General features: G+C 47.3%; 1 protein-coding gene across 2 annotated transcripts in view; it reads left to right on the forward strand.

Moving 5' to 3' along the window:
* Positions 1-363: 363 nt before the first annotated feature.
* Positions 364-26131, forward strand: part of GMPS (guanine monophosphate synthase) — a 45466-nt gene continuing 19698 nt past the window's right edge. Inside the window, exons 1-8 of one of the 2 annotated variants that reach the window (XM_066600198.1) lie at positions 366-510; positions 16348-16447; positions 16593-16774; positions 19520-19634; positions 20829-20926; positions 22553-22656; positions 24194-24387; positions 24498-24663. In XM_066600198.1, coding sequence (XP_066456295.1) covers positions 16439-16447; positions 16593-16774; positions 19520-19634; positions 20829-20926; positions 22553-22656; positions 24194-24387; positions 24498-24663 — 868 coding nt within the window. In that variant the 5' untranslated portion in view covers positions 366-510; positions 16348-16438. Of the gene's footprint in view, positions 511-16347; positions 16448-16592; positions 16775-19519; positions 19635-20828; positions 20927-22552; positions 22657-24193; positions 24388-24497; positions 24664-26131 lie in introns of both variants that reach the window. The other variant, XM_066600189.1, reaches the window with a different exon arrangement.

A 26131-nucleotide genomic window follows, 5' to 3' on the forward strand; every position in this document is an offset into this window, starting at 1 on the left:
ATCATTAGTTATGTAGTTATGCGCGAGTGACATCTATCAGTAACGAAGTGGCGGGTGTGTGGCCCTATAGCGATTGCCCGATCTCTTACTTCACTCTAGCTGGTTATGTTGTAATAAGACATATTTATACGAGACGTTTCTGATCGTGCGGTTTTCGCAGGTTTCAAAAGCGTCTATTTTATAAGCGTCACCTGTAATAACCGCATGGTAAAAACCGGTTTGACGGCTTGGTTGAAGAAAAGGTTTCATTTAATGCACCAAAGACGACCGAATCGCAGAACGGGCGATTTCCCCACACTTAATATGGCGTCCTGAGCGTCAGGCCCGGGTCATCAGGCCGCAGCTCTAGGGCTCCACCTGGTGGACAATGAACAGGAGGCGGGGAGACTGCGGATCACACTCTCTCTACCACCATTCTATCCGGCGCCAAAGCCAAGCTCTCAGAGAGACATCCCCGACCTGCCGCTCACCCCGCGGCTACTCATGGCTCTATGTAACGGAGACTCCAAGGTCAGTGCCGGCCCGGGGCCAGGGAGATCCGGGGGTGAACAGAGGAGGGCAGCAGTGAGCTGGGGGTCAGAAGCCCCCCGGCCGAGGCCTTGCCTGCTATCAGTTGACAGGGGGTGACGGTGTAAATGCGGAGAGCGCAGCGCTTGCTGCTCGGACTGTCATGTCCGCCGGGGGCGCAGCCTGCTATACTGCGGCCCGGGGTGTGTGTGCCCGGACATGACTGCTGCCCATCTGCCAGTCCGCTGCTAGCACACGTGGGGCGCACATTGTCACGTGTGTGCTGCACCACATACAGGGCACTCACCACTATGTACTGCAGGGGGGAGCTGCTGGACATGACTGTGCAGTGGGGAGGGCATGGGAGTTGCACTTTGGTCAAACTTGCCAGTAGGAAGATGTGAGTGTCCGTTATTTCCTGCAGCCCCCTTACCATGATGGTCAGCGGTTAGTACCGCTTGTGTGCCGATTTCCTCGTGGCTCTCCCATTTCCACCCACATTCTAAAAAACCTGTCCTTTTAGGGTGTATTTACATGGGCAATTATTATTATTTTTTCCCATGCAATTTCTGTCCACCTCGAAAGAATCCATTCATTTGATTGGTTACATTGGTGGTCCGGTCACTGGACATGCCCTCTTCATTAGGACCCCGCTATGTTAAAATAACTAACAGAGATATACTTACCCCTCCGTGGCTCCCAGGATCCGGTGCTGCACTCGATGCGGTCCCGGGTCTGTTGTAGCATATGATGTCATAGGAAATCATGTGATCCCTGCAGCCAATGATAGGTTACAATGTCACGTTTTTAATCTCCTGGCATCATGGCGCTTAGAATATAAGGCCGATGCCAGGAGAGCGGGCGGTGACGCTGCAGTGGTCATGTGACTTCCTATGACATCTGTCATAAGCCTGGCACCGCAGTGCCGGATCCTGGCGGGCTACGGAGGGGTGGGTATCTCTTGCTGATTGTCACACAAGGGGTCTTACCATAAAAGGGTTGGCCAGTAACCGGACCGCCCCTTTAATCCGCACAAGAAGATGCGGTAAGAAGACTGACGGGGGAGGAATAGGGAAGGATTTAACACAAAACCCCTTTAAAGTTATTCCATATCCACAGAATAGAAGATAACTCTCTGATTGTTGGGGGTCTCACATCCAGAGAGCAGGACCCCTTCCTCCTTACGGCACCCCCGGCAGTGAGGAGGTTGGCTGGAGCGCCATGTTGTGCCTGCGCAGTGCCGCGCCATTGATTCAATAGGCCTGCGGTGATAGCGGACTACAAGCGCTCAGTAACTTGTCAGCTCCTTAGATATGAATGGCGCGTCCGCTCGCCCAGGGCTCTGCAGTCTGTCACTGTGAGTGGGAGACGCAGGTCAGCGCTGAGACCCCACCAATCTCACCCCCTGTCCTGGGATATAGCTTTAGATCTTGGGATTATATAAACACGGTCGTTCGCCCCCTACAGCTGTTGGTCGGCCGCGCAGCTCATCTGGTGCCCGGGGGGATGTGCAGCCGACCAGCCAGCATTGTTACACCCACCTAAACCACGTGACAAGCCAGTAAGTGAGCGTTTACTTGTTCGTCCGCTGGTGGCTCTTCCTCAGCCCTGTTGTCAGGCGAACAAGCATACGTAGGGCCTGATGATCAGCCCGTGTACAAGGACCTCTAGTGGAAGCCGTGTGATGGTATCTGTATAGCGCTGCGTGACGTGTGTGTTAGAGCAGTGCGGAGGAGAATGCTAGGAGGAGTCGTCCTGCTGCCAAACCCGGCATGCGGTTACATCTAAGGCAGATGTGTAATGATGAGCGTTGTGGTGGGATCAGATGAGGCCCTAAAAGTGGTGCAAACAGAGACAACGGTGGGTCTCATAGGCCGTACATGTAATGGGGGCCATGAGACCAAATGTCCCCCAGCCAAGCGCCTGGAAATGGTTCTGACCGACACACACAGCGGCCTGTAACGATGGCGCCCCCTGTCTCTGGATGGCCGACAATTAAGGGGTTGTTGCTGCTTGCGCTTGTCAAACGCTCCTCTCTACTGGTGGTCTGTTTGGGATGTCCTGAGCCCGGTCCCCTTATGTGTGAGCCCTCACGCATCCACTGGTCCCCACATCTAACAGTCTGGTCTGAACGCCCCAGATGGCGGGTAATTCATCGATACGACCATCCAGCTTCTCACATCCCCAATAATGCGCCCCTCTCAGACTCTGGTAACGGGGTGACATCCCTTCTCTGCGTCGTTGAGGTGTCTAGTGGTCAACAAGCTCTACACAAACGGAAGAAGAGGTCACCACACAGAAGGAGCCTCCGAGAGCCTCTTATAGGCCAAGGGGGGAACCACTTTTAGGGCCTCAGGTGGCGAGACCGTTCATCTAATCACCACAACTAATTATTTGCACATCTATCTGAGGCCGGTGTCACATGGCCGAAAATATCTCACACAAATATGAACCCCATTGTTTTGTATGGAGTCATATACACGGGGGATGTTTTCCCACATCGCGGTGCGGGAAGAATCACGGCACGCTTGATCTATTCGCGTTCCTCAGAACGCATTGCCAATTAATTTCAGTGGAGCCTTTAATGCCTGGCATGGCTCCCCGTACCCTGCGATGTGCAGGAGCGTGTGGCTCCAGGATCGGACCTTCACAGATGCAATGCGTTGTTGCCTGAAAACGCCTCACATCCACAGGTCACGAGCGCGGTATTGTGCTTGTCCGTGTGTAGGTAGCCGGAGATGTCATCTTGCTGCAAAACTCAGCATGCAGCAACATCTCCTTCCGGGGGTAGAGTGTATAATAATGCCGTGAGGTGGTAATCCAGTGCCGACCTACAGCCGGGCTCGGGTACACCCGTTCACAGCTGCCAGGACAAAATAGTGCAGCATGCTGAGCTATTTCACCAAAAGCTGGATGGACCCTCCTATAATCCGTGCGGTCAGTCTGGCGCCCGATCCGGCTGTTCTGGGATTTTCTTTCAGCTTCAACAAGAAAGTTCAACAACGTAAATACTAGCGGCGGGTGTGAAAGGGGCCTCACACCAGCGTCTGGTAAAACGCTACGCTTTACTGTGTTTTTGAACATGTTTTACACGTTTTTTAATGCCCCCCATCGTTACAGTTGATGATCTGGTGCGTTAAAAAGTGCTAAAATGCACTAAACTAGAGTAGACACAGTTCGCAAATCACAGCATTAGAAACGCCGCGTTTGACCGCTAGTCCAAAATCAATAGAAGTGTTTTACAGCGTTTAGTGCAGCGTATGGAATGCTGCGGTAAAACGTGTTGTGTGTGAGAGTAGCCGTGTGCTGCGGGGAGAGCTCCCTCACCCCATGGGCATTTAGGCTACCCGCAGGCGGCTGAGCGTGATATCACGCCCGTGAACGTGCCATCAGTTCTGTCAGGTTGCGATCAGCTGCGTCAGAGGATTGGCAAGAGTTTCCCACTGTTTTCCTGTCCCGGTGAAAACAACGGGTGATGCGTTCCAAAGAACGCGAAAAAATAGAGCGTGCATGTGAATGGCGTTCATATTTGTGTTTCGCAGGATATTCCCGGTTGAAAGCGCCCTGGGCTGATACCACATTGCGGAAGCAGGAAGCTATGTCCCATCGCACAGCAGTTCCCGGTTACCCTGTTTCCCTGAAAATAAGACCTACCTTGAAAATAAGCCATAGTGTGATTTTTAAATTGTGTCCAGGCAGCTATACATGTAAAAAAAAATACTTTGGAGCAAAAATTAATATAAGACCCTGTCTTATTTTTAGGGAAACACTGTAATATCCATCACTTTATCTTATGAATGCCTTGCGTCTGTTCGCACATGGCCGGATATTTCCGTCGCACCCAATAATCAGACAAGTGCGCCCGACTCTCGGAAGCACTCAGTATTCTCTTGGTATCCCAAGAACAGCCAGATATCTTGTGGTCGCAGTGATTTTGTGGGTGCGATGCCCTCCTAGGTGCCCAGTCACACTGCCAGCAGCCCAGACATGAGCTAGCTGTAGAACGCTGCGGGTCATTGAGACGTCTGCATAGTGTGACACACTGGTGGGATCAGATGTGGCAGAAGTCGTCGCCCTCTAGAAATAACCTTTATCTGAGCTCAGCACTGCTGATGTGTTGGCCGGCGTCCACGGGGTCCTCTCTAAGGGGACAAAACTTTTAAACCATATTTGGTTGGAAAAGTTTGGGATGGGCATAAATTATTTTTATTTCCCCCAGACTGAAAGATAATGTATATGGAGTGTGCACGGGATCTAGGGCTAGAGACATGCCAATATGATGCCCTGCCATCACTGCAGAATGAAACTTCCATCCTAGGGCACCTACCCACTAGCGTTTTTTTTTTTTTTGTCCGCTGCAAATTTGCTACGTTTTTTTTTCCAATTGTCAGTGGGACTTTCTGATGTTAAAAACGCAACGCAACTTGCGTTTTTGGTGCGTTGCGGTTTTAATTTGCAGTGTTTGGTGGTTGGAACCAAAATGAATGAAAAGTGCAACCAATGGAGTTTTGCCAAGATGGCATCCTCAGTTCATGTGCCCTATCCTGAAACTGGACTACAGCAGAAGCCCCCAAACTTTTGTACCTTGTGATCCATATTCAAATGTTAGTGAAGTTTTGGAGCCCCATTTAACTAAAAAAATGAAGTAGAAACATAATAACGCCTTAGCGACCAGCCATACGTATATTTACAGCGGCCACTAAGGAGCCGCAGGCTAGGCTGCTGTAATAAGATGGTGGTCTAGTCCGATGCTACAGGCACACGTGTGTTTTACATGCGGATGCCAGGCTGTTTTCGTTCACAAATGCCTCGTATTACTTCTGTGAAATTGTGATCGTGGGAGCATGTTTCACCGGCGCTAGAGGGTCGCAAGTGTTTCCCATTGATTTCAGCAGGAAACATCGCATCGTACAACGTGCGAGTGCCACGCGATGTCTTTAAATGTACCATTGATAGCCATGGCGTTCCGAGGGGAGGACAAACATAAGATAGAACGTCTGCGATTTTTTTTTTTTTTTTTTTAACCCCAAAGTGAGGGGGGGGGGGGGGGGGGGGAGAATCGGCCATGTGAATCACACCATTCAAAAGAATGGAGTTCATATTTGTGCATCCATCGGTTTAACCAGCGCTCGTTCAGTTCCTCTTAGTCACTTAGAAAGTAAATGTGAACGACTGTAGGATTTCTCGTCTGAGCGAGCCAACAATGTATCTGCCTGTACTGGTGCACCTTGTCTCCACCAGAAGTTTGGGTGGACCCATGGGTTAGCGGGCTTGAGCTACAGGGGACAGGCTGGTGATGCCACAGTTGGTGATTGGCTGATGCAGCCTGTCACTTTCCCCGCTGGCCTCCCATCCCTGCTCCTGACACTGTCCCATAAGCACTGGTATCTACCTTTGCGATCTCGCAGCTGACCTGACAGTGGTCCATCTCCACTGCCATTTTTCACTCCACTGGCAGTGCGTGGCTCTACTTTCATCTTGGCTGCCTATGACCCGGCACTCGGACGGGCTCCCATGTCTCTGCTCGCCTGCTCCCCTGCTGGCTATAATGGATCCGGCACCCTCTCCTCTCCGCTCTCACCGGCCTGCGACGTGTGTGCTGACCTGCTTCCTGGCAGCCTCTAAGTGATGGATGGATGGCTTGCCCGGGGGGCCGATACAATGCCTGCGCACTTCCTTTCACTGCTGCCGGCGGCAGGCTCTTGCCATGCAGCCGGTCACTCTTCCCTCTTGGCCTCTGAACTCTGTGCTGTAACTGTGTCTGCCTCCGCAGTGTGCGCACTGCTCTGCTGTTGGTCTGTTCCTGGCCAGATGGGTTGAAAGCACCATGGCGCACTTCCATCACGGCTGGCCGCGTCAGACTGTTGACGCCCAGGCGGTCAGTCTCCCTGTTGCCCTCTACAGTGTGCTGGGCGCTGTAAGTGTATTACCGGCCAGACAGCAATGCAGCCAATCGGCAGCTAGGGCCCGACAGGGCCATTCTTCCTGCTAAGAGCTGTCAAATATCTCGCTTCCGGTGTAGACAAGATGCACCAGTACCGTATCTGCCTGTCTGAAGAGGCTGCACGAGAGCGAACGAGCATACAATGAAGTCACTCGCTCATTAAAACGATACATCGGCTTGCCTAAAAGGGGCTGTTGCAGGAATTCCCTGCCGGGAAGCGCTAGGGGTCGGCCGTCTGACATTGGGCTCCTGCTGTCACGGCTGGGAGCGCAGGGACCTCTGATCCTGGCCATTGCAGTCCTATGTGTTATTCTCAGGAGCAATCACATGTAAGGGCCCTTTTATACCGAACCATAATTGTTCTGATTCTCCTGGGAATCTGATGGTCGGCATTCAGTCGCTGCCGGCGGTTATACTGAACAAACGATAATTAGTTCGTCATTCGATTTCTACAGGCATAAAAATCAAATGCCAATCGGCCTGTTTACTGTGAATGGAAGAGGGTGGCAGAAACAATCTCTGCCATGATACACTGAGTGGTCATCGCTCCTGTGTGAAGGCATAGGAGCAATAATCACTGAAGCACCCTCCAGCCTTTGTGTATAAGGACCATGTAGAGTTGACGATCGAGGGGGCTCCCTCTGCCACTCATTGGCATCGCACAATGCCATCATGAGCTGCCGATGCGCTACCATGGCAACCTGTGGCGTTAAAGGGGTTGTCTAGTGGCAGCAAGTGGGGCTATACACTTCCGTATGGCCATATTAATGCACTTTGTAATATACATCGTGCATTAAATATGAGCCATACAGAAGTTATTCACTTACCTGCTCCGTTGCTAGCGTCCCCGTCGCCATGGATCCGTCTAATTTCGCTGTCTTCTGGCGTTTTTAGACGCGCTTGCGCAGTCCGGTCTTCTGCCTGGTGATTGGGGCCGCTCGTGCCGGAGAGCTGGTCCCGCGTCGTCATCGTAGCTCCGCCCCGTCACGTATGCCGATTCCAGCCAATCAGGAGGCTGGAATCGGCAATGGACCGCACAGAGCCCACGGTGCACCATGGGAGAAGACCCGCGGTGCATCGTGGGTGAAGATCCCGGCGGCCATCTTGGAGAAGGAAGGAAGAAAGAAGTCGTCGCAGAGCGGGGATTCGGGTAAGTTTTATATATATATATATATATATATATATATATATATATATATATATAATTTTTTTTTTTAACCCATCCTTTGGGTTTGTCTCGCGCCGAATGGGGGGCCTATTGAAAAAAAAAAAACAACCTGTTTCGGCGCGAGACAACCCCTTTAAGGCCTCCGACTCTGCCATACAACCTAGACTATTAGGCCTTGCCTCTGAATAAGAGAGCTGTCAAAGGTATATTGCACTACATAAGTAGTGTAGTGTACTAAACTAGCGATAGACGGACAAAAGAAGTTTAAAGCGAAAAACATGTTTTTTTTTGTTAACATTAAAAAAAAATGAGGTATTGCCACGTTCCGTAATGACCTGTACTGTGAAGCTATTACATATGTTATCCCACACAGTAATGGCATAACAAATAACTGACAGAATTTTTTTTCGTTAATCTGCCTTCCAAAACAAACACAATAAAAAGTCACCTGTACCGGACATCTCAATAAGCCAAATCTTTTATAGCTCATTTGGCAGGGAAATAAAAAATGGGTATTAGTGTATCTTGATGCCACCAGGAAGCTAGGAGTTTGATAGGAGTAACGACCCTGTCACTCCCCCATCTCCCCATTGGTTGACGTCAGAAAGGTCCTAGCAGGACACTGTATATTGATTGTTGCCTTACGTAATTAGTTGTACATACTTTCAAGTTGTAACATTGAAGTATTTACAACTAATTATGTTATGCTAAAAGTAAAATCATCCCTGACAGGCCACGGCAGGCAACAATCAATATACAGTGGAACTATGAATACCTCTTGCAGTGCCGTTGATGTCGTTCCCCTGCCGCCGTGCGGGTGAGAAAACAGACAGCCTCACTGCTGATCGGAGGTCGCAGCTGCAAACGTCCGGCGACAAAGCAGCAGAATCGGCAAGCAGATGTAAGGGCCGGGAAGCCGCCGAAGTGAGCCGGTACGGATGATGTCACATGGGCAGTCATCAGACATGGGCGCCGCACAGGACACAACGGAGAGCCAGACCTTGATCAGAAGCAGCAGCGCCTGGGAACACACCGCTGGGGACCTAACAGCCGCAGCGGGGCGCTCGGTGAGATAAGCAGCTGCAGCAGGAAACCCAGGGTTGGGGGAAAAAAAACTGCCGCGGAGAGATGTGTTAACAGTCGGGGAGAGCAGCTGCAGGGATTTCGGCATCAGGGAATAATATGCTGCAGCGAAAATGACTAGAGGACAATGGCTAATAATAGTTACCTGCCAGGGCCTATTGCCGAGCCTTCTCTGCAGCCAATCACCTTGAAGGGGCATCACCAGGCAGTCAGTCTTGACTCCACCAGTACTTCCTGGTGGCGACAAGATACACTAATACCTAACAAATGTTATGGATCGTTGTATGTGACAACGCAAATAAAATATATTTATATTTTTTTATTATAGAGTTTTTGTTTTTTGTTTTAAAGCAATCTTTCAGTCCTGGACAAACAAATATGTCCGAACTGCTTCCCTAAACACCTGACGCACACTGTACATTACTATGTATTGGTAGTCTAAGACACTACATTCTGTCCTGACCGATCATATCGGCGGCACTGGTCAATCAAAGCAGATATGTCTTCTACTAATGATGCATACATAATAACACGGTGTGCATCTGACAGGCAGAGAAGCTGGTGCGGCCGTTTTTGTTTATCCAGGCCTGGATCGCTGAGTTCTGTTGGCTGTGGCCCCCTGTGATGTCCCGTAAATGAGGCGGGACTGCAGCAGTAATAGACCGGAGCGGGGGGACCAAGCGTCACCATGGGTTTCAGTAGGAGCGAGGAGAGGTGAATATATGACAATTTGTTATGTTACTCAGTGGGGAAGGGGTTGTACCAAAATGGAACAACTTGGACAACCCCTTTAAACGGTACATTATATATATATATATATATATATATATATATATCTCACCAAAGTGCTGACATTAAGGCTAGGTTCACACAGGGCAGATTTTCCACGGACATTCTGTCCGGAATTTCGCCGCCGTGAATCCGCCTGCGGCTGCTAATCCCAGGATTAGCCAACTACGTTGATGAGATTTCTGAGAAATCTCGTCCACACGGGACGGCAAATCCATCGCAGCAAAGCCGGCAGTAGCCGGCGCTGCGGCGTTGGTTCGCCAGCCGCAGCATGTCCTTTTTTCTTTCCGTTGTGGCCACGCTCTCCTCTATGGGAGAGCTGGCCACAACAGAAAAGCGTGCGGCCATGCCACTCCAAAACCCGCAGCTAAGTGCTGCGGGTTTCTAAGCAGCGCCTTCCCTGGCAGAAATCATGTGCTTTTTCGCTACGGCCAAAGTGAGATTTCCACTGGCAATACGCCGTGTGGGAACCTAGCCGAAAAAATACAACTCGTCCTACAGAAAATAAGCTCTCATATACAGGTATGTTAATGGAAAAAATGTTATGGTGCTTGAAATGCCACAATGGGTAAAGTCTGGTTGTGAAGGTGCAGAATAGGCCAGTCCCTAAGGGGTTAAATATGGAGGAATAAGAAATCACTAATTTGTGAACATATGCTGATTTGTATTTCCTTGTAAATATGCCTTTCAGATTGGCACGGTTCAGTGGTCAGTGTGACTGCAGTAATGTCAGTTGTCAGTGCATATGGCCAAAACTTGGTAGTCCTATGGCGAGCCACATTGGGATGTCCTTGAAGTTATCTTGTGTGGAATACCTTTCCACCACAAGTTATCTGAGGCTGTTAAAAAGCTATTGTTCTCTCATCTTGGCATAACTAAAGCCTTTGTAAAGTAAGTGAAAGGGTAAACAAACTGGTCCAGGAAGTTCATGGTAAGCTCTTGGTGCATCTGTAGGCTCCAGAGCCTCTGGTCGGCGATGACCGATCTGTAGTATCTAGGCGACTGTCCATAACTTATCTAAGTGCAAGGAAAGCTACAAATATAAATCCTGTGCTTGTAATACTTTTTTACTAACTTCTCCTACATATGGACCTAAAAAACTTTAACTTAAAGGGGTTCTGTCATTACAATCTGTATTTTTTTTCTCCAATAAATCTGCCCTGCCGGCACAGCCTGTGGTAAATAACACATACAAAACGTTTTTTTCAGAAGTAGTACTTACCTAGGCTCCATTTTTCACCTCCATGGTCTGTTTACATCTTCAGCCCCTCCTGCTAGAAGGTCATCTCCCAGCACCCCTTGCTGTGCTGACCACTTCCGCCCTCACAAAGCTACTTCCGCCCATCCAGTGATCCAGTGCAGTGATTGGAGCTGTGCAGTCCTGCCTGCAGTCCACCAAAATCTGATAGTGTTTCTCCCTGCCTCTGTCGCTGAACACCCAACACTTCCCAAGGGCTTCCAGATCTTCCTTACAATCTCACAGTAGTTACAATAATCACTCACAGTAGTCACTCCACATGGTAAAAACAGGAAACACATACCTGTGTCTTTTTACCCCTTTGAATATTCCCCATGCAATGTATTGTATGAGTGTATGTATATATAAATTTATCTATGCGTATATGTATCAAGATGTGTGTGTGTGTGTGTGTATATATATATATATATATATATACACACACACACGTACACACACACACTGCATAGGACATGTACGTTCCGCAATAGAGAGCATACATGTGATTACACCTGTGTACGGCTGCCCACAGAGAGATAAAAATGTGCAAAACAGTGTGCGTAATTGCACTTACATCTATGTAAAGCTGGTCTTATTGTATGTATGTATGATGTGATACGGGGGGCATGGAGGCTCTAGTACCCTGTTGTTCCACCTCTAGCTTGAATACAAGATGTGATACGGGGGGCATGGAGGCTCTAGTACCCTGTTGCACTGCCTCTAGCTTGGATACCAGATGTGATACGGGGGGCATGGAGGCTCTAGTACCCTGTTGTACCTCCTCTAGCTTGGATACAAGATGTGATATGGGGGGCATGGAGGCTGTAGTACCCTGTTGTACCGCCTCTAGCTTGGATACAAGATGTGATACGGGCGGGCATGGAGGCTCTAGTACCCTGTTGTACCTCCTCTAGCTTGGATACAAGATGTGATACGGGGGGCATGGAGGCTCTAGTACCCTGTTGTACCTCCTCTAGCTTGGATACAAGATGTGATACGGGCAGGCATGGAGGCTCTAGTACCCTGTTGTACCTCCTCTAGCTTGGATACAAGATGTGATACAGGCGAGCATGGAGGCTCTAGTACCCTGTTGTACCTCCTCTAGCTTGGATACAAGATGTGATACAGGCGAGCATGGAGGCTGTAGTACCCTGTTGTACCACCTCTAGCTTGGATACAAGATGTGATACAGGCGGGCACGCTGCCACATGGGATGCATTATGCATTGACACTTGAGGGACACGATAATAGCATGCTGACAACAGAGGGCAAAATATTGCTTTATGTCTTTGGTGATGTTACATTCATTCCCTTTGGCTGATTTTACATAAGTGAGCACTATTTCAGTCCAAGTAACTCAGACCAACATTGCGCAAAGCAAATATGCAAGTGCTATGCGCTTTGTGAGAACAATGCATTGTGATGTGTGTGTGTGTGTATATATATATATAGATAGATAGATAGATGTATGTATGTATATGCTTGTATATACACAAGCAGAGGGAGATACACACACACACACACACACACTAGATATTTATAAAATATATGTATGTTTGTATATATATAAGTACACATACATACATATATGCTGTCCTTGTCTGCAGGGGGGGAGAATGGAAGAGCCAGGAGAAGGAACTGAGCTCCCGCCCCCTCGTCACCATTTGCAATGGGAGGGGAGGGGCGGAGCTAAGTGCCGCGACTTAGCTCCGCCCCCTCCTATTGCAAATAGTGGCAAGGGGTGGAGAGGGGGCGGGAGCTCAGTTCCTGCTCCTGGCTCTTCCATCCTCCCCCCTGCAGACAAGGATCTGCCCTGCTGATGCTCTGCTCTCCGTCCCCTGTTGTCACGCTCCCCTGGGGTGCGGTAGCCTCCGCTATTGGTCCACTGCTCCGGCTGTGTCGTTCCCCCGCTGTGAGCCTCCGCTGTTGTACCGCTGCTCTGCCTTCTCCCCTGATGCTTCGGCGCTGAAGGACCCCCACTCTGAAGCTCCTGTGTCGCAGGAGCCTTTGCTGCTGGCCCGCTGTTCTGCCTTGTCCCTTGATGCTCCTCTGCGCTGCCGCTGCTGTGCCTTCTCCCCTGTGCCTTCCGGTACCCCCCTATTAATGCACCCAGCCAATGAGGAAGTGGGGGCGTCACCTGGCTGTCAAGCAGCCCAACAGTGGTGTACACCCACTACTTCCCATGGCGAAAGGGACACCAGCCGTGCATTCCGCACTTCCTGCCTGGGCAATGAACGCTACGTCACTAGTGACGTATGCGTACATTGACCTGCAGGAAGCAGAATGCAGCGCAATGTACGTTACATCACCGGATCCAGCTAAATCAGGCAGCTGCAGGTCACGTGACACAAGCTGCTAGACGATCCAGGAGAAGATTTGGGAGGAGAAGAGGAGAGGTAAGGTTGCCTGGGGAGCAATAGGTAAGTATATAATTTTTTGTTTTTAATGACAGAACCCCTTTAACTTGGTACAGCCCATTTAATTATCTATGATCCACAGGTTAGGGTATAACTTGCTAAACTGTCAGACCCCCCCCCCCCCCTTCAATCTTGAGAATGGGGGTACTGCGCCGGCAAGCTCTGATTGGCTGAGACAGTCAATGAAGGGCTGTGATTGGGCATCGAGCCAGTGCCGACAACCAATCACAGCACTCTATTGCTGGAGGCGGGGTTCTCAAACCTGGCCTACGGCAATAGACTTGGGAGTGCAGGGGAATCCCGGATCAGCGGCAGAGACCAGCGGCCGCGACCCGGACTGCAGCGGCTAGGTGAGTATAGCTTTCTTTTTTTCTTTTCAGCATCCTTGGCTGCGTTTTCAGCCGAGCTAAAAATGCAGCCAAAACACTGGCTGAAATGGGGTGGAATCTGCAGTAAACGCAGCGTTGAAAAACGCTGCGTTTCTGCAAACGCCCTGTGTGAGGGAGGCCTAAGGTTTTTCATGGCAGGCCTGGGGGCCCTCACAAGGTCCAACGCTGCCATGGCAACTGAAAGGCGCCCTGTGATCTCATTGCAGGTGGGCCTTTCAGGTGATAGAGGGAGCCTCATCCTTCTGTGTAGTCTTTTAAATGCCACTGTCCAAATTGACAACGGCATCTAAAGGGCCCTCTACCGGGACTGGAGTTATCTCCGATCCCAATAGTTGCTGCCAGGTGTCGCTCAAAAACTGCCAGCATTTTGTTGTATATGGAGCTGTCTTGGCTCCTGTACCACTCTATATGATGACACCCAACAGCGGATGTCAGGAAGTGATTAAAGGGAACTTGTCAGCTACTCAGAGCCCCATAATCTAAAGTTATAAGCTTATAGCACTGGGGCGGTCGAGTTTGGGCCTACAACGTTCCATACTTGCCTGCCTCTCTGTTCCCTCCCTGTCTGCCTGGGAAGCTACCACTTGGTACTCCTCTCTTTATTCCACACACTACCCCCTCATTATGGACAGCGTGTGCGCACGGAATGAAGAGAGGAGTCCGATGCACCAAGCGGCAGCTTCTAGTATGAAGGACACACCCCCAGACTCAACGGTCCCCGTGAGGCCATAACTTGTGTGTATGGTGCTTCTAGGACCTCACAGATTTCCTTGAGCATGAGGGCCATGATGATTCATAATGTGTTTGTCCTCTGCTTTTTATACCTTTCTCTATGACTGATAATAAGCTCCTTAAATGATTACATGACTCAGATCACACATAAGCCATACAACTTTAGATGTCGGCCAAACAGAGCTACTTCCTCCAAACTCGCCCTTAAACATACATGTTTGGGTCATCCTGCATAGGCAGGGTGGGCTGAGTGACTGGCAGACATTGGAGGACAGTCCGGCTGCTGGCATGTATGTTACATACAGATTATCTGCAGGTTGCATTAACAATTATGTAATGTGCGTGGCTGCCTTAGGACTAATTCATATGGACCTGTGTGCTGTCCTAGTCTACGACTGACTGTAATCAGACAGCGCACAAACCCACAGTAGTCGATGTACCAATTCACACACACTTTATTTATGCCATGGGCACCTGGTCTGCTTGAAAAATCACAGCATGTGTTATTCTAGTCCAATTTGCAAGAAAGAATCATGCATTAAGGCCGCCTGCACACGAGCGTTCCGGATTCCGCTAGCGGATTTTCACGCGCGTATGGTACCTAAATGTGCTTGCGGATGCGTCAAAAATCACGCGCAGATATACGCGGATGTGTTGCGGAAGAAAACGCGCAGAAAAACCAGCAGACACCCCTTATTGTAAACCCAACCCCTAGAGAACTGTCCATTCCTTGGAAAACGGCTTAAAAACCAACACCCAGACTCCGTTTTGTCCCTCTTGGTTGTGCGAGCACCGTTAAATTATTCTGGCAACATGCTTTCATCCGGTGAGCAGATGTCTTTGTGGGCATGGTTGATCCATGTAACTTTTTTCAGGCGCTTCTCCAGCGTGACTTTATTTCAGTCACTGCAAAAAAAAATTCACAAGAGGAAATCATTACTACAGATTTTGCATTCTTACATCCTGCATTGGCAAGAAATACTACTTATCTCCCTCTACAAATTTGCCTGTGAAGCTCTGCTGTGTGTTGGGACGCCTCCTACCATGCCTACTTCCTGTAGTCATAGCAACCAGTGACTCCATCCGCAGCTGCACTCCGGATGTACTGCGTGAAAAAACGCACCCATTCACTTGTATTGGAGGCTTCACGCGCAGAATCCGACCCAAATTAGAACAGGTCGCAGATTTTTTTCACACGCGTGAAAAAACGTGATACAAATCCGTCCGTCTGGGGACAACTGCGGATCCTCATAGGAGTATATTGGCTGCGGTCTGGGGCGGATTATGTGCCTAAAATAACGCGCTGGAAATTCCGTTCGTGTGCAGGCACCCTAAGGGGTATCCCAGACATTTACTATCGATGTCCTATGCTCAGGATAGGTCAGTAATAGTTGATCTGCCACTTGGCATCTCCACTGATCATCTGATGCTGTATGCACGCATCAGTGGTCAGAGCCGGAAGTGTAATAGGCAGCTTCCCTCCCATTTAAGTCAGTGGGAGTGATGCCTTCTGATACACGCTCTTCTCTTACCGCAGTGAGGAAACGGAACTGTAATAGAAGGCATCACCCCCATTGATTTCAGTGGGAGTAGGCTGTCTGTTACACTTCCAGCCTTGACCACTGATAAATCTGCTGCACTTGACAATGAGCAGGAAGATCAGCTGATCGGCAGGGATCCCAAGTGGTGGACCCCCACCAATCCACTAAATGTCCGGAATACCTCTTTGCAGTCTGTGCAATACGGATACAACACAGATGGGTTTTTTAACACTGGTGTGAATTAGCCCTTAGTCCTCTCATGTCTAAATGACTCTTAGGGCATTGACTATGGAAGTCTTGTGATTCCTAAACGTGGAACTAACAGAGCCGGATGTGTTAGATAATAGGCTTAGTAAATGCTTGCAGCCTTCATGCTCACATGGTCCAGACATGGCTGCTCATCCCCCTTCCTATTAAATTACGCTGTAAATTGTCCTGCACAGTTTTTGATTCATTGATGGCCTCCTCTATCTAGTGGTCATGTGTCTCCACACATCCCGTTCATAGTGTAGTAATCAACTTATCTGCACCCATTTTTAGACTCTTCGTGTGCTCCAACCCACTGCTAGTTCCTTCTAAGGTACGAATGTAGCTGTTCCTATAACCCTCTACTAAATACTCCCGGACAGCTATGGCCAAGGTAAAAGAAATCAATTGTGCCGTTTTTGGTATTTTTGTTACTGTAATCCTCTTTATGTGGAACAATTGTTAATTGTTCTTATGACCCTTTTTTTTCGCAGATTACCCCTGCCAGGACTTATACTAACCTCTATATATTTCTTTAGCTTGCCAAGACCGGAGCTGACGTAAAGGATGGACAGCATCACTACGAGGGGGCGGTGGTGATTCTGGACGCCGGCGCACAGTATGGGAAAGTCATAGACCGCCGGGTGCGAGAGTTCTTTGTGCAGTCTGAAATCTATCCACTGGAAACACCAGCCTTTGCTATCCGAGAGCAGGGATTCCGGTAGGGGGACTTTCTCTACGACCTTCTCATGTGCCGTGGCTTTTGCTTTTCTGCTATCTATAAATGAGGGGGGTTATTTCATAACCTTGAAATGTTTCCATGAAAGCGGTTTCAAGGTTACCGGTGTTGTGTAGACATAGGCTTTCTTTCACACAGACTTTAGATTATACTTTAAAGTTTTTGGGAAGTTTAGAGTAAACTTTAGCTCACCGCCACCTGGAATATTTCAACTATTTCCTACTATCACTTTGTTATTCATTTTGCTTCTCATTATCTGAGATTGTTGCAATAGTTTGCTTGGATACAGGAAAATGAACATTTTTCATTTCCCACCGCCATGCGAGTTGGCACGTGTATCAGACGAGATCCATGATCTGATGCGGTGTCTCAGCTGACAGTCTTTTCCCTGATATCAAAGACTGGTAAGTACTAGTGGACTATGGATTATTTAACGGGAGCCTGTACCTCACTATAGCACCATTTATTAAGCTGTTTAGGGAAGGTGGCAACGAGTCAGGGGGATGTATTATTACTAATTTTTTTTTTATACTCTCCCGATCCAGCACTGTCACCATAAAATCTGACTCTCTTCAGAACTGCCGTGTGTGCGCTTTCCCAGAAAAGAGTCCGATTTTCGTACGTTGTGGGAATCTGGGAGCAGATGAGTATTACAAAAAAAAAAAAGTATGACCTGTTTCATTGTCACCTTCCCAAACATAACTTATTTTATGGTGCTGTAGAGAGATGTTAGGTTCCCTTTAAATTCATGTCCCTTGCACTTGTGCGTTATAGCACCAAATTCCCCCCCAAGAGTATTTGGCAATGTCACCTGTTGGCTTTGCGATCTGTTATAGTAAACCTATTCCTGACAGACTATACAAGTGGAAGGTTTTCTTTCTAACACCCTTGGAGATGATGATCTCCACCCCGTAATGGGCTGTTAAAGGGGTTTTCCAGGGAAATACTATTGATGACTTATCAGGGTAGGTCATCAATAGTTGATCGACTGGGGTCCGTCACTCGGGATCCTGACTGATCAGCTGAGCGGACGCATGCTGTCAGTGCCGCAATAATAGAGATCGGAGGAGAAGCCTCCGTGCAGACCTCAGTGTAGTGGCCGGCAATCTGCAGAAAAGGCTCTCATTGAAAACAATGAGATCCGCGCCGGCCACTATGTCGATATATTATTCGTGGTGAGGATCCCTATGCAAATTTGTCTGCAAGAAATTTAAATACGAATGACTGTGACTTTACACCAGACGACCTTTGGTAACTTTTTTTTTTTGGTAAGCTGAAATGAAAAGACTAGCGACTTACAGCTTGTCACCCTGTTGGCAACCATGATTATGCCCGATGGCTATCTTTTGAATTTGCCCTTTTGAGCAGTTATTCAGCCAATTGTTTGTCCCTTGTAAAGGAACTTTAAGTTGCAGTTACTGAGTGTAATAACCAGAATCAACAATTATCGCTCAAAAGCCATCATTTGAACAGTAATCGTATGTAAACGCTCTCACCCTTCACTCTTCGGCTGAATGATGATTTTTAGGTGAACATAAAATCCATTGTTCGGCTGGACAGCTCATAGCAGGGATCGCATGCTGTAATCAGCTCCACAGGGAGTGCTGATTGCATTGTATTCAGCTTGCAGCCCCACAGCAGAACAAAGGAGCCGCATGCAGAGATCAGACCTCCTGCTGTTCTCCGCATACAGCTCTGGAGGCTAATTTACATGCAAATGAAGGGAATAGTCACTAATGCCTATTAGCAGCTTATGCAAAATGATTGCTCAAACTGTCATTCTCCCGATCTTTTGAACAAATTTTGAGCGATCATCTGTGTGCCTTAACTTGCTGATTGATGGGAGTCTGACTACTAGCACATCCACTGATCATGAAATTGTAGCCCTCGTGTGTCCTAAAATGTGGGCAGCAGAGGAGCACATTCAGGGGAATACCCCTTAATTATATTGACCAATGGACGGGAGAGCATCTGCTCTGTTCAGTTTATACTATTAATGGGATATGAAATGCTGTTACTTTTCAAAGGGAGTGTCTCTGCTAATTTTAGTGGTACAAGCAGAATACACAGCTACATGGCTGCTGTTATGCATCTATAGATACCTTTTATTAGTAGTGGGCTACCATTCCTGAGATATCCCTGCTCAATGTTGTGTGCCATATGCAAATTAACCCTGGACCATCCACCTTTTATCTGCGGTCCAGGCTCATTTCCTTCTCATCACCTAAAAAACCACCCCTTTCGGTCTTCAGCTCTGCCCACTGGGGACATCTTTAGCTCTGCCCTCTGGGGACGTCACGCGTTCCTCCACAATGTCTGTGAGCTGCTATGAGCGATCATGTACATGCGCGGTGACTGCTTCTTGGTCACACTGATGGCGTGCACACGTTGAGGTGTAACGCGTGACCTCTCCAGCAGGCGGAGCTAGAGACAGCATAAGTACAGAAGGAGGTGGTTGTTCTGGTGATCAGGAGGGACTGAGTCCAGACCACAGACAGAGGTGGACCGACCATCGGAAGGTCCAGGATTAATTTGTGTATGGCACGCAACATTATAGAGGAGGGATATCTCAGGAATGGTAACGCACTGGAAACTGATAAAGGTATCCATGGATTCATCATAACAGCACATGTAACTGTGCCATCTGCTCAGGCCATTAAAGTTAGGTGGCAGACTTCCTTTGAACTTCAGTTTGGACTTTTCTAATACTACCTTTTACTTTTGCAGAGCAATCATTATATCAGGAGGACCAAACTCTGTGTATGCTGAAGATGCCCCGTGGTTTGACTCTGCTATCTTTACCATTGGAAAGCCAGTGCTTGGGATCTGCTATGGCATGCAGGTATGTGGTACATCACTCGGCTCATGATATTTGACGGGAAGCTTTTCTTTAAATCAATCTATAGAAGGCATTACCCTCCAGTGTGTAATTATCTAGAATCTGATCAGTCCTATTGGCAGCTTGTGATGCTGTCACAGTAAGAGGATGCCGGCTTTGAGTTCTGCTGCCTGCCTCTACTGTGTTCAGTAGCACAGACCTCATTGTGCTTGTGGGTTGTTCCTAGTGCCTTACATATGACCTGTAAGAGTATAGTGATGTGTCTGCATCGCCAATTCTATCCTTGCCCAAATTTATATAGATATATGCATTTTTCCAGTTAAATTAGTTTCTGAATATTTTACTAATGAAGGCACCATAAGGCGTCACACAGAAATGGCTCAAGAAGGGTATGGTTTCTCCTTACCCAGTGAGGAGACTTATAAGGGCCATCTATGCTCCTCTGGGAAATACGCAAATGGAAAAAATGGAACAATACATCTACAGCGCCACCTATTGGAAGGCAGCATTCCTTCAAGTCGAATGTCAGACATTTTAACAAGCCTTGTAAAAAGTCTAACATTGACTTGAAGGAATGCTGCCTTCCAATAGGTGGCGCTATAGCAGTATTGTTCCATCTTCCCATTTACAGAACTGGCTATCGCTACAGTAAGGCCGCTTTTAAATGTCCCAATGACACTTAAGACTGATTTAGACACAACGATTTTCACTCAAAAATCTCTCAAAGCCATCTTTTGGCGATAATTGTTGTGTCTAACTGCACTGACATCGTGCAGTTTTCGTTAAGCCGCCGCTCATCGTTGTCTTTCAGCATGTTAAAAGATCAGTTATCAGGGATTCACAGCGGGATACAGCTGATACTATTGTTTCAGCTGTATCCTGCTCCCTGATGAAAGGCTGGGTATGAAGAACAGAGCGGTCCAGTTGTGTTGTCCAAACCCCGTTTGGAGCGCTCAGCTGTATAACAGCCGGGCGCTCTGAGCAGAAAACAGCTGGATGCAAAAGACAAGCGGGGACACCCATACTTCCTTTTGACTGACCACCTCCAATAATGAGTACTATATAGGGGTTATTTAGTAAGGGTGCTTCTTATTGATGCTCCAAGATTGATCCCATTGTAAGATTATTGGTTTTCTTGATTTTTTTTATTTATTTATTTATTTTTTAAAAACCTCCTTTTCCCCCCTCTTTCTGCAGATGATGAATAAAGTATTTGGAGGAACTGTCCATAAGAAGAATGTAAGGGAGGACGGCGTCTTCAGCATCAGTATTGACAATACATGTTCTCTGTTCCGGTAAGAGCTTACAGACATGCTAGCTCTGTAGACTTATAGTGGTTTGAGGCTGCTTTCAGCCGACTGTTGTGCATTGTGCCCTTTGCCCAAGCTTCTCGGGCGCAACTCTCATTGGACAGCACACAGGCATATGTATGTGCTATCCGATCTCTGCGGACAGTGGACGTGGCATGTCCTATTCTCCATGATGTGTACTAGAGGTCATGCTGCCCTTTTCTCTTTTTTCGACATGGACCATGTGAAAACTAGCACATTTTCATAGCCTCATTAGGTTATAATGGGTCCCTGCGATGTCCATGAAATACTTGAACCTCACACGTGTGTAATATGCCAGCCCTTAGAGGCTTTTTACATGGGATGATGATCGCCAATCACTAGCATAAGTATATGAGATGCAGGGGATGCGGTTGCACCCGGGCCCAGGAGCCTTAGGGGGCTCATAAGGCCTCTCTTCTCCGTATAGGGAGCCCAGTACTATAAATAAAGCATTATAGTTGGGGACCCCATTACAGATTTTGCATTGAGGCCCTGAAGCTTCATTTTACACCTCTGTTGCCCATACAAGTATTTGTTCATGATGATTGCTTAATGAAAAAATTGTTAGTGATTGAACAACAAATGATAAATATGCTTATCGTATCTTTTATTCAGGCGTAAAAATATTTGGGCATATAAACAGAGGAGACATTGTTTGCAATAATGGGAAGTGTATAGGCCCATTTAGACACAACAATTATCACTCAAAATTAGCAATAATTCTCAATAAAACTCGAATATAATCGTTGTCTAAATGGGCAGCCATCATGCACTGTTCGTGCACTATTCGCTCATCGCTAACGTTTAGCAAGCTGAAAATCTGTGATGAACCTTATCAGCATCGCATGCTCAGTTCTCGACAGGATACCACAGATACTATTGTTTCAGCTGGTATTCCGCTCCAAGAACACAGCAGAAGTATACAGAAGACAGCACTCCAGCTGTCTTCTGCATACCTCGCTCGGAGCGCTTAGCTGTATACCACTATGAGCGCTCCGAGAACACAGCAGCTGTATACAGAAGACAGCGGTCCCGCTGTCCTCTTCAAACAGTGGGAGCCATCATTTACACACTAATAAGCTCTTAAGTAGCTAATTAGCTACTTGAGAGCGTATGCAAAGTGAACCCCCCCCAAACTGTCACTCCAACTTCCGTTTGAGTAAATTTTAAACGATCATCTTGCCGTGTAAATGCACGCAACGATTATCGCTCAAAAGATTGCTTTTGAGTGATAATTGTTGTGCCTACATGGACCTTAAGGGAGAAGGTACTAATGATTATACAAGCAATACTTTCTACAAAAAGCCCTCTAATTAATTGCAACATATATATGCAGTAGCTGAGCGCTGATTGACTTGCTGTATCATCGATCAGCACTTGTTACAGGGGATGTATCCGCCCATGTAAATGTCTATTTAGAGAAGTACAACTTATATGTTTATACGTTGTTTTTTGAAGCTTCCTAAACCTAGAGGTTTCCAGATGTTTTCTCCAGCTTATCGGTCACATACAGCGGATGTTCTCTCCTCGCTCACCAGGCTTCAGCGCTACGGTCTTTGCTTGTGTAATGGTTTTGTATGTTGCTTCCAGGGGGCTACAGAAGGAGGAGGTTGTACTGCTGACACATGGAGACAGTGTGGACAAGGTTGCTGATGGATTTAAGGTTGTTGCACAATCTGGAAACATAGTAGCAGGTATATATCTTACGTTCTACATGTGATCACCGGTCGCCTTCTTGCACGTCTATTTATATAGTGACCTCTTACACGCTCTCATTCCTCTCGTCTGGATATACACGACCCCGTGTATTCTAGTTGGAGTTATTTTTCCTTTTTTACCAGTATTTCATGTATAGTAAATCCAGTAATGGCGGCTGAAATGTTCTGTTATGTTCTGCCTGTAAATGAAGCCTAAGGCCGAGCTTACATGACCGTGCGGTAAAACCCTACGTAAACACTGCAGCGTCATACTGGCACAGGGAACTGCGTATCCTTTTGTTTTGCCGCGTTTTTGCTTCACATGAACAGTGTATTTTACACACGCTGTCATTCAGGGGCTCTCTGGCTTCTTTTTTAACTTTCTTCTGATGTTTCCTTACAACATGCGTAAAAAACACTGTACATACGCAATATATAGGCATTGAAATTGCACTTGTCTTAGGCCTCATGTCCACTTGCATGCACGGATTCCACTGCTGAATGCCGCTGCGGTATCCGTGCGTGCCCGCGGACATGACAGGAGAAAGGCAACTATTTACCTCTCCGGGTCCAGCACGGGTCCCCTCCGTGCCGGCTGGATCTTCTTTCTTCAGCATGGCGGATGTGAGCAGGCGCGCCGGCCGACACTTCTGGCACCATCACCAGAAATGCTCCTAGAAAATGCATAATTCCATGAACCTCTTGGCTCTCCTTGAAAAGCTGATCGGAAACTTAGCACAGTCAAGAGCTTTATGCCTTACTGCTATGAAATGACACTTGCCCTTTAAAGTGACATATATGTTTTGATCGGTGGGGGTGCTGCGACTCCCATCAGTCACTAAAGTGAACGGGCAGAAGTACTCATCTGCGTGCTATGCTCATTCAGCTGTTTGTCACTGCTCGGAGCGGTGTACGAGCTCCAAAGAAAGTCTATGCAGTCGTTAGATCGCTCGCAATTAAAGTCGAATGGGCAAAGCACTTCTTCCCATTCGTTTTAGCAATCGGTGGGGGTCTTCGCATCCTAACCCCCCACCAATCAAAACTTACTAACTTCACACGGGCGAGCGTGATATGGGGGGATGAATCCCGTCCCCGTATCACGCTTCCCACCATGTAAATTTCCTGAAGATGCTGGGTGTTTTCATATAAAAAAAACTTCACATCACTTCGGGAATGAGGAGAACCTTCGCCTCGTGTTTCTCCCATTGATTTCACTCACAGACCTTGCATCACGTTCAACTACTACATGGTGTGATGCTGCCACCAGCCCCATTGTAAACAATGGGAGCTGTGGTGTGAGAGCACGCACAAAGATAGACTACTTCTTGTAGTCCTCTTTGTGTGCTGCTAACAATAAAATGCAAGTTTCTCCCAAACTACTGCACAGTTACATACAGCAGACATATCCCTGTAACCGGTGTGCCGGTCACTACCCCGTGCTGCTCTCAGAGAAGGCTGCGGAAAGATGGCAACAGGTTCTCTCTAAATAAATTTGGTTGTGTGACTATGCTTTTTTTATTTATTTTTTTTAAAGGAATAGCAAACGAATCCAAAAAACTGTATGGGGTCCAGTTCCACCCAGAAGTCGGCCTAACTGAGAATGGCAAAGTCATGTTGAAGAACTTCTTGTACGATGTTGCTGGCTGTAGCGGCACTTTCACAGTTCAGAATAGAGAGATTGAATGTATACGGGATATTAAGGAGAAAGTCGGTTCATCAAAGGTCTTGGTGAGTAATAAATGCGCATTTCTAAGCTGCATTGTAATGACAGGGCCTTGAGAGTTCATATACATTAGAATGAAAGGTTAATGGAAAAGGCCCGGTTGCTCCCTTTTCAGGTCCTGTTGAGTGGAGGAGTGGATTCTACAGTCTGCACAGCTCTGCTGAACAAAGCCTTAAACCAAGACCAAGTGATTGCAGTTCATATAGACAATGGCTTCATGCGGAAAAGAGAGAGTCAGTCTGTGGAGGAAGCACTGAAAAAGCTGGGAATTCAAGTTAAAGGTTTGTTTTATGGGTGACATGGGTCTCCTACTTTAAACGCTGTTCTTTCTGGTGTTGGAGAGGTTTGTTGAACCATAAACTTCTTGTGTATCCGGTCTATTTTCAGCTAATGCAGGTCCCTCCAGTACTAGTGATAAAGGAGATTAATGGTGATACTATAGCACAAAGACTACAGCGGGATCCATAGACTACGGTTCATTAATCCTTATCAGAGCAGTCAAACTTAACTGTGCAGGTCAATCACAGAGCCGGAGTCCGGCGTACATTGAGCCTCAATGTATATGGTCTACCACTTGAGAGAGGATGAGAAGTCCATAATGAGGGACTGCATGAGTAAATAACGTATCTAAATGTATTAGTAGACCATACACTATAGTAGCTTCTAAGTGTAGTCCCTTTCTTCTACTAATTGCCTGAGGGAGTGTAGCAGTTATTGACCTGGTAGACCAAATGCTGTAGTGTAAATGTCTTGGTAGAACTGACGCTGTAGTAGCACCAGCTGATATACCGGTAAGAACATATTAATCAGGAACTTTACATTTTAAGGGGTTATTCCATAGATATATATATGACATTTTCCGATTTGGAGATACAATTCTGTCCCTGGAGTAAAGGGTAGAAGGTATAGTACCTGCTGATGTCCTTCTGATCCGCTAGTTAAGGATGCTGAAATTTTCTAGCTACCCGATGCACACTGTGCCCTGCTCTCTGATTGGCCAGTGCTGATCATGTGAGCAGTGCTGGCCAATCGGGGAGCAGGTTTAGTTCATTGGAAGTCTAACACTACCAAAGCACTGTGGGAATTAGGTAGTCTGTAGACTGAGTCGGCCATGTTGAACAGGTGAAAGTGGGACTCAAAAGCGGTGGATCAGAGGAGCATCAGCACAGAAGACCAACAGCAGGTTGTACTACTGCTTTTTCCAGTGCCAGGTCTAAAACCTTTGTCCCAGAACTAGAAGGTAAGCTTAATTTACTGAGACTGCAATATATTTTTTTTTTACTTGAATCCTTTTAGTTATGACGCTCTCTGGTGCTCTTTTGGTTCCCTCTCAGAACGTCCATTTAATTTGTCCACTGTCGGTGGTCAGACATGCTCAGTCAGGCGCCATAGTGATTCCTACGTTTGTGCAGGCCAGGCAATAAGAATTGGCAGAGTAGAAGCAGGGAGATATGGCAAAAAATGCTGAATACAAGTCATACAATGTCCAGAAATGCTACTGCTCCCCTCATGCACACACACGATGGCTTTTCCCGAAAAGTCATCTTAAAGTTTAGTTATGCTTTAGATTAATTGAAAATATGTTCTGATTTGCATGATCTAACAGAATTAATTAGAGAGGTTGTCCAGCAATTACGTGTAAAGTGAGCGGGGCAGAGGAAATGAAATTCCTTGCTTTATTAGAAAATTAACATTCTGGAAAGGAGCGATTCAGGTAATGCATTTCAATTAGATTTTTCTTTAAGGGGG

The sequence above is a fragment of the Eleutherodactylus coqui genome, chromosome 1 (assembly GCF_035609145.1).
Source record: "Eleutherodactylus coqui strain aEleCoq1 chromosome 1, aEleCoq1.hap1, whole genome shotgun sequence".
NCBI lineage: Eukaryota > Metazoa > Chordata > Amphibia > Anura > Eleutherodactylidae > Eleutherodactylus > Eleutherodactylus coqui.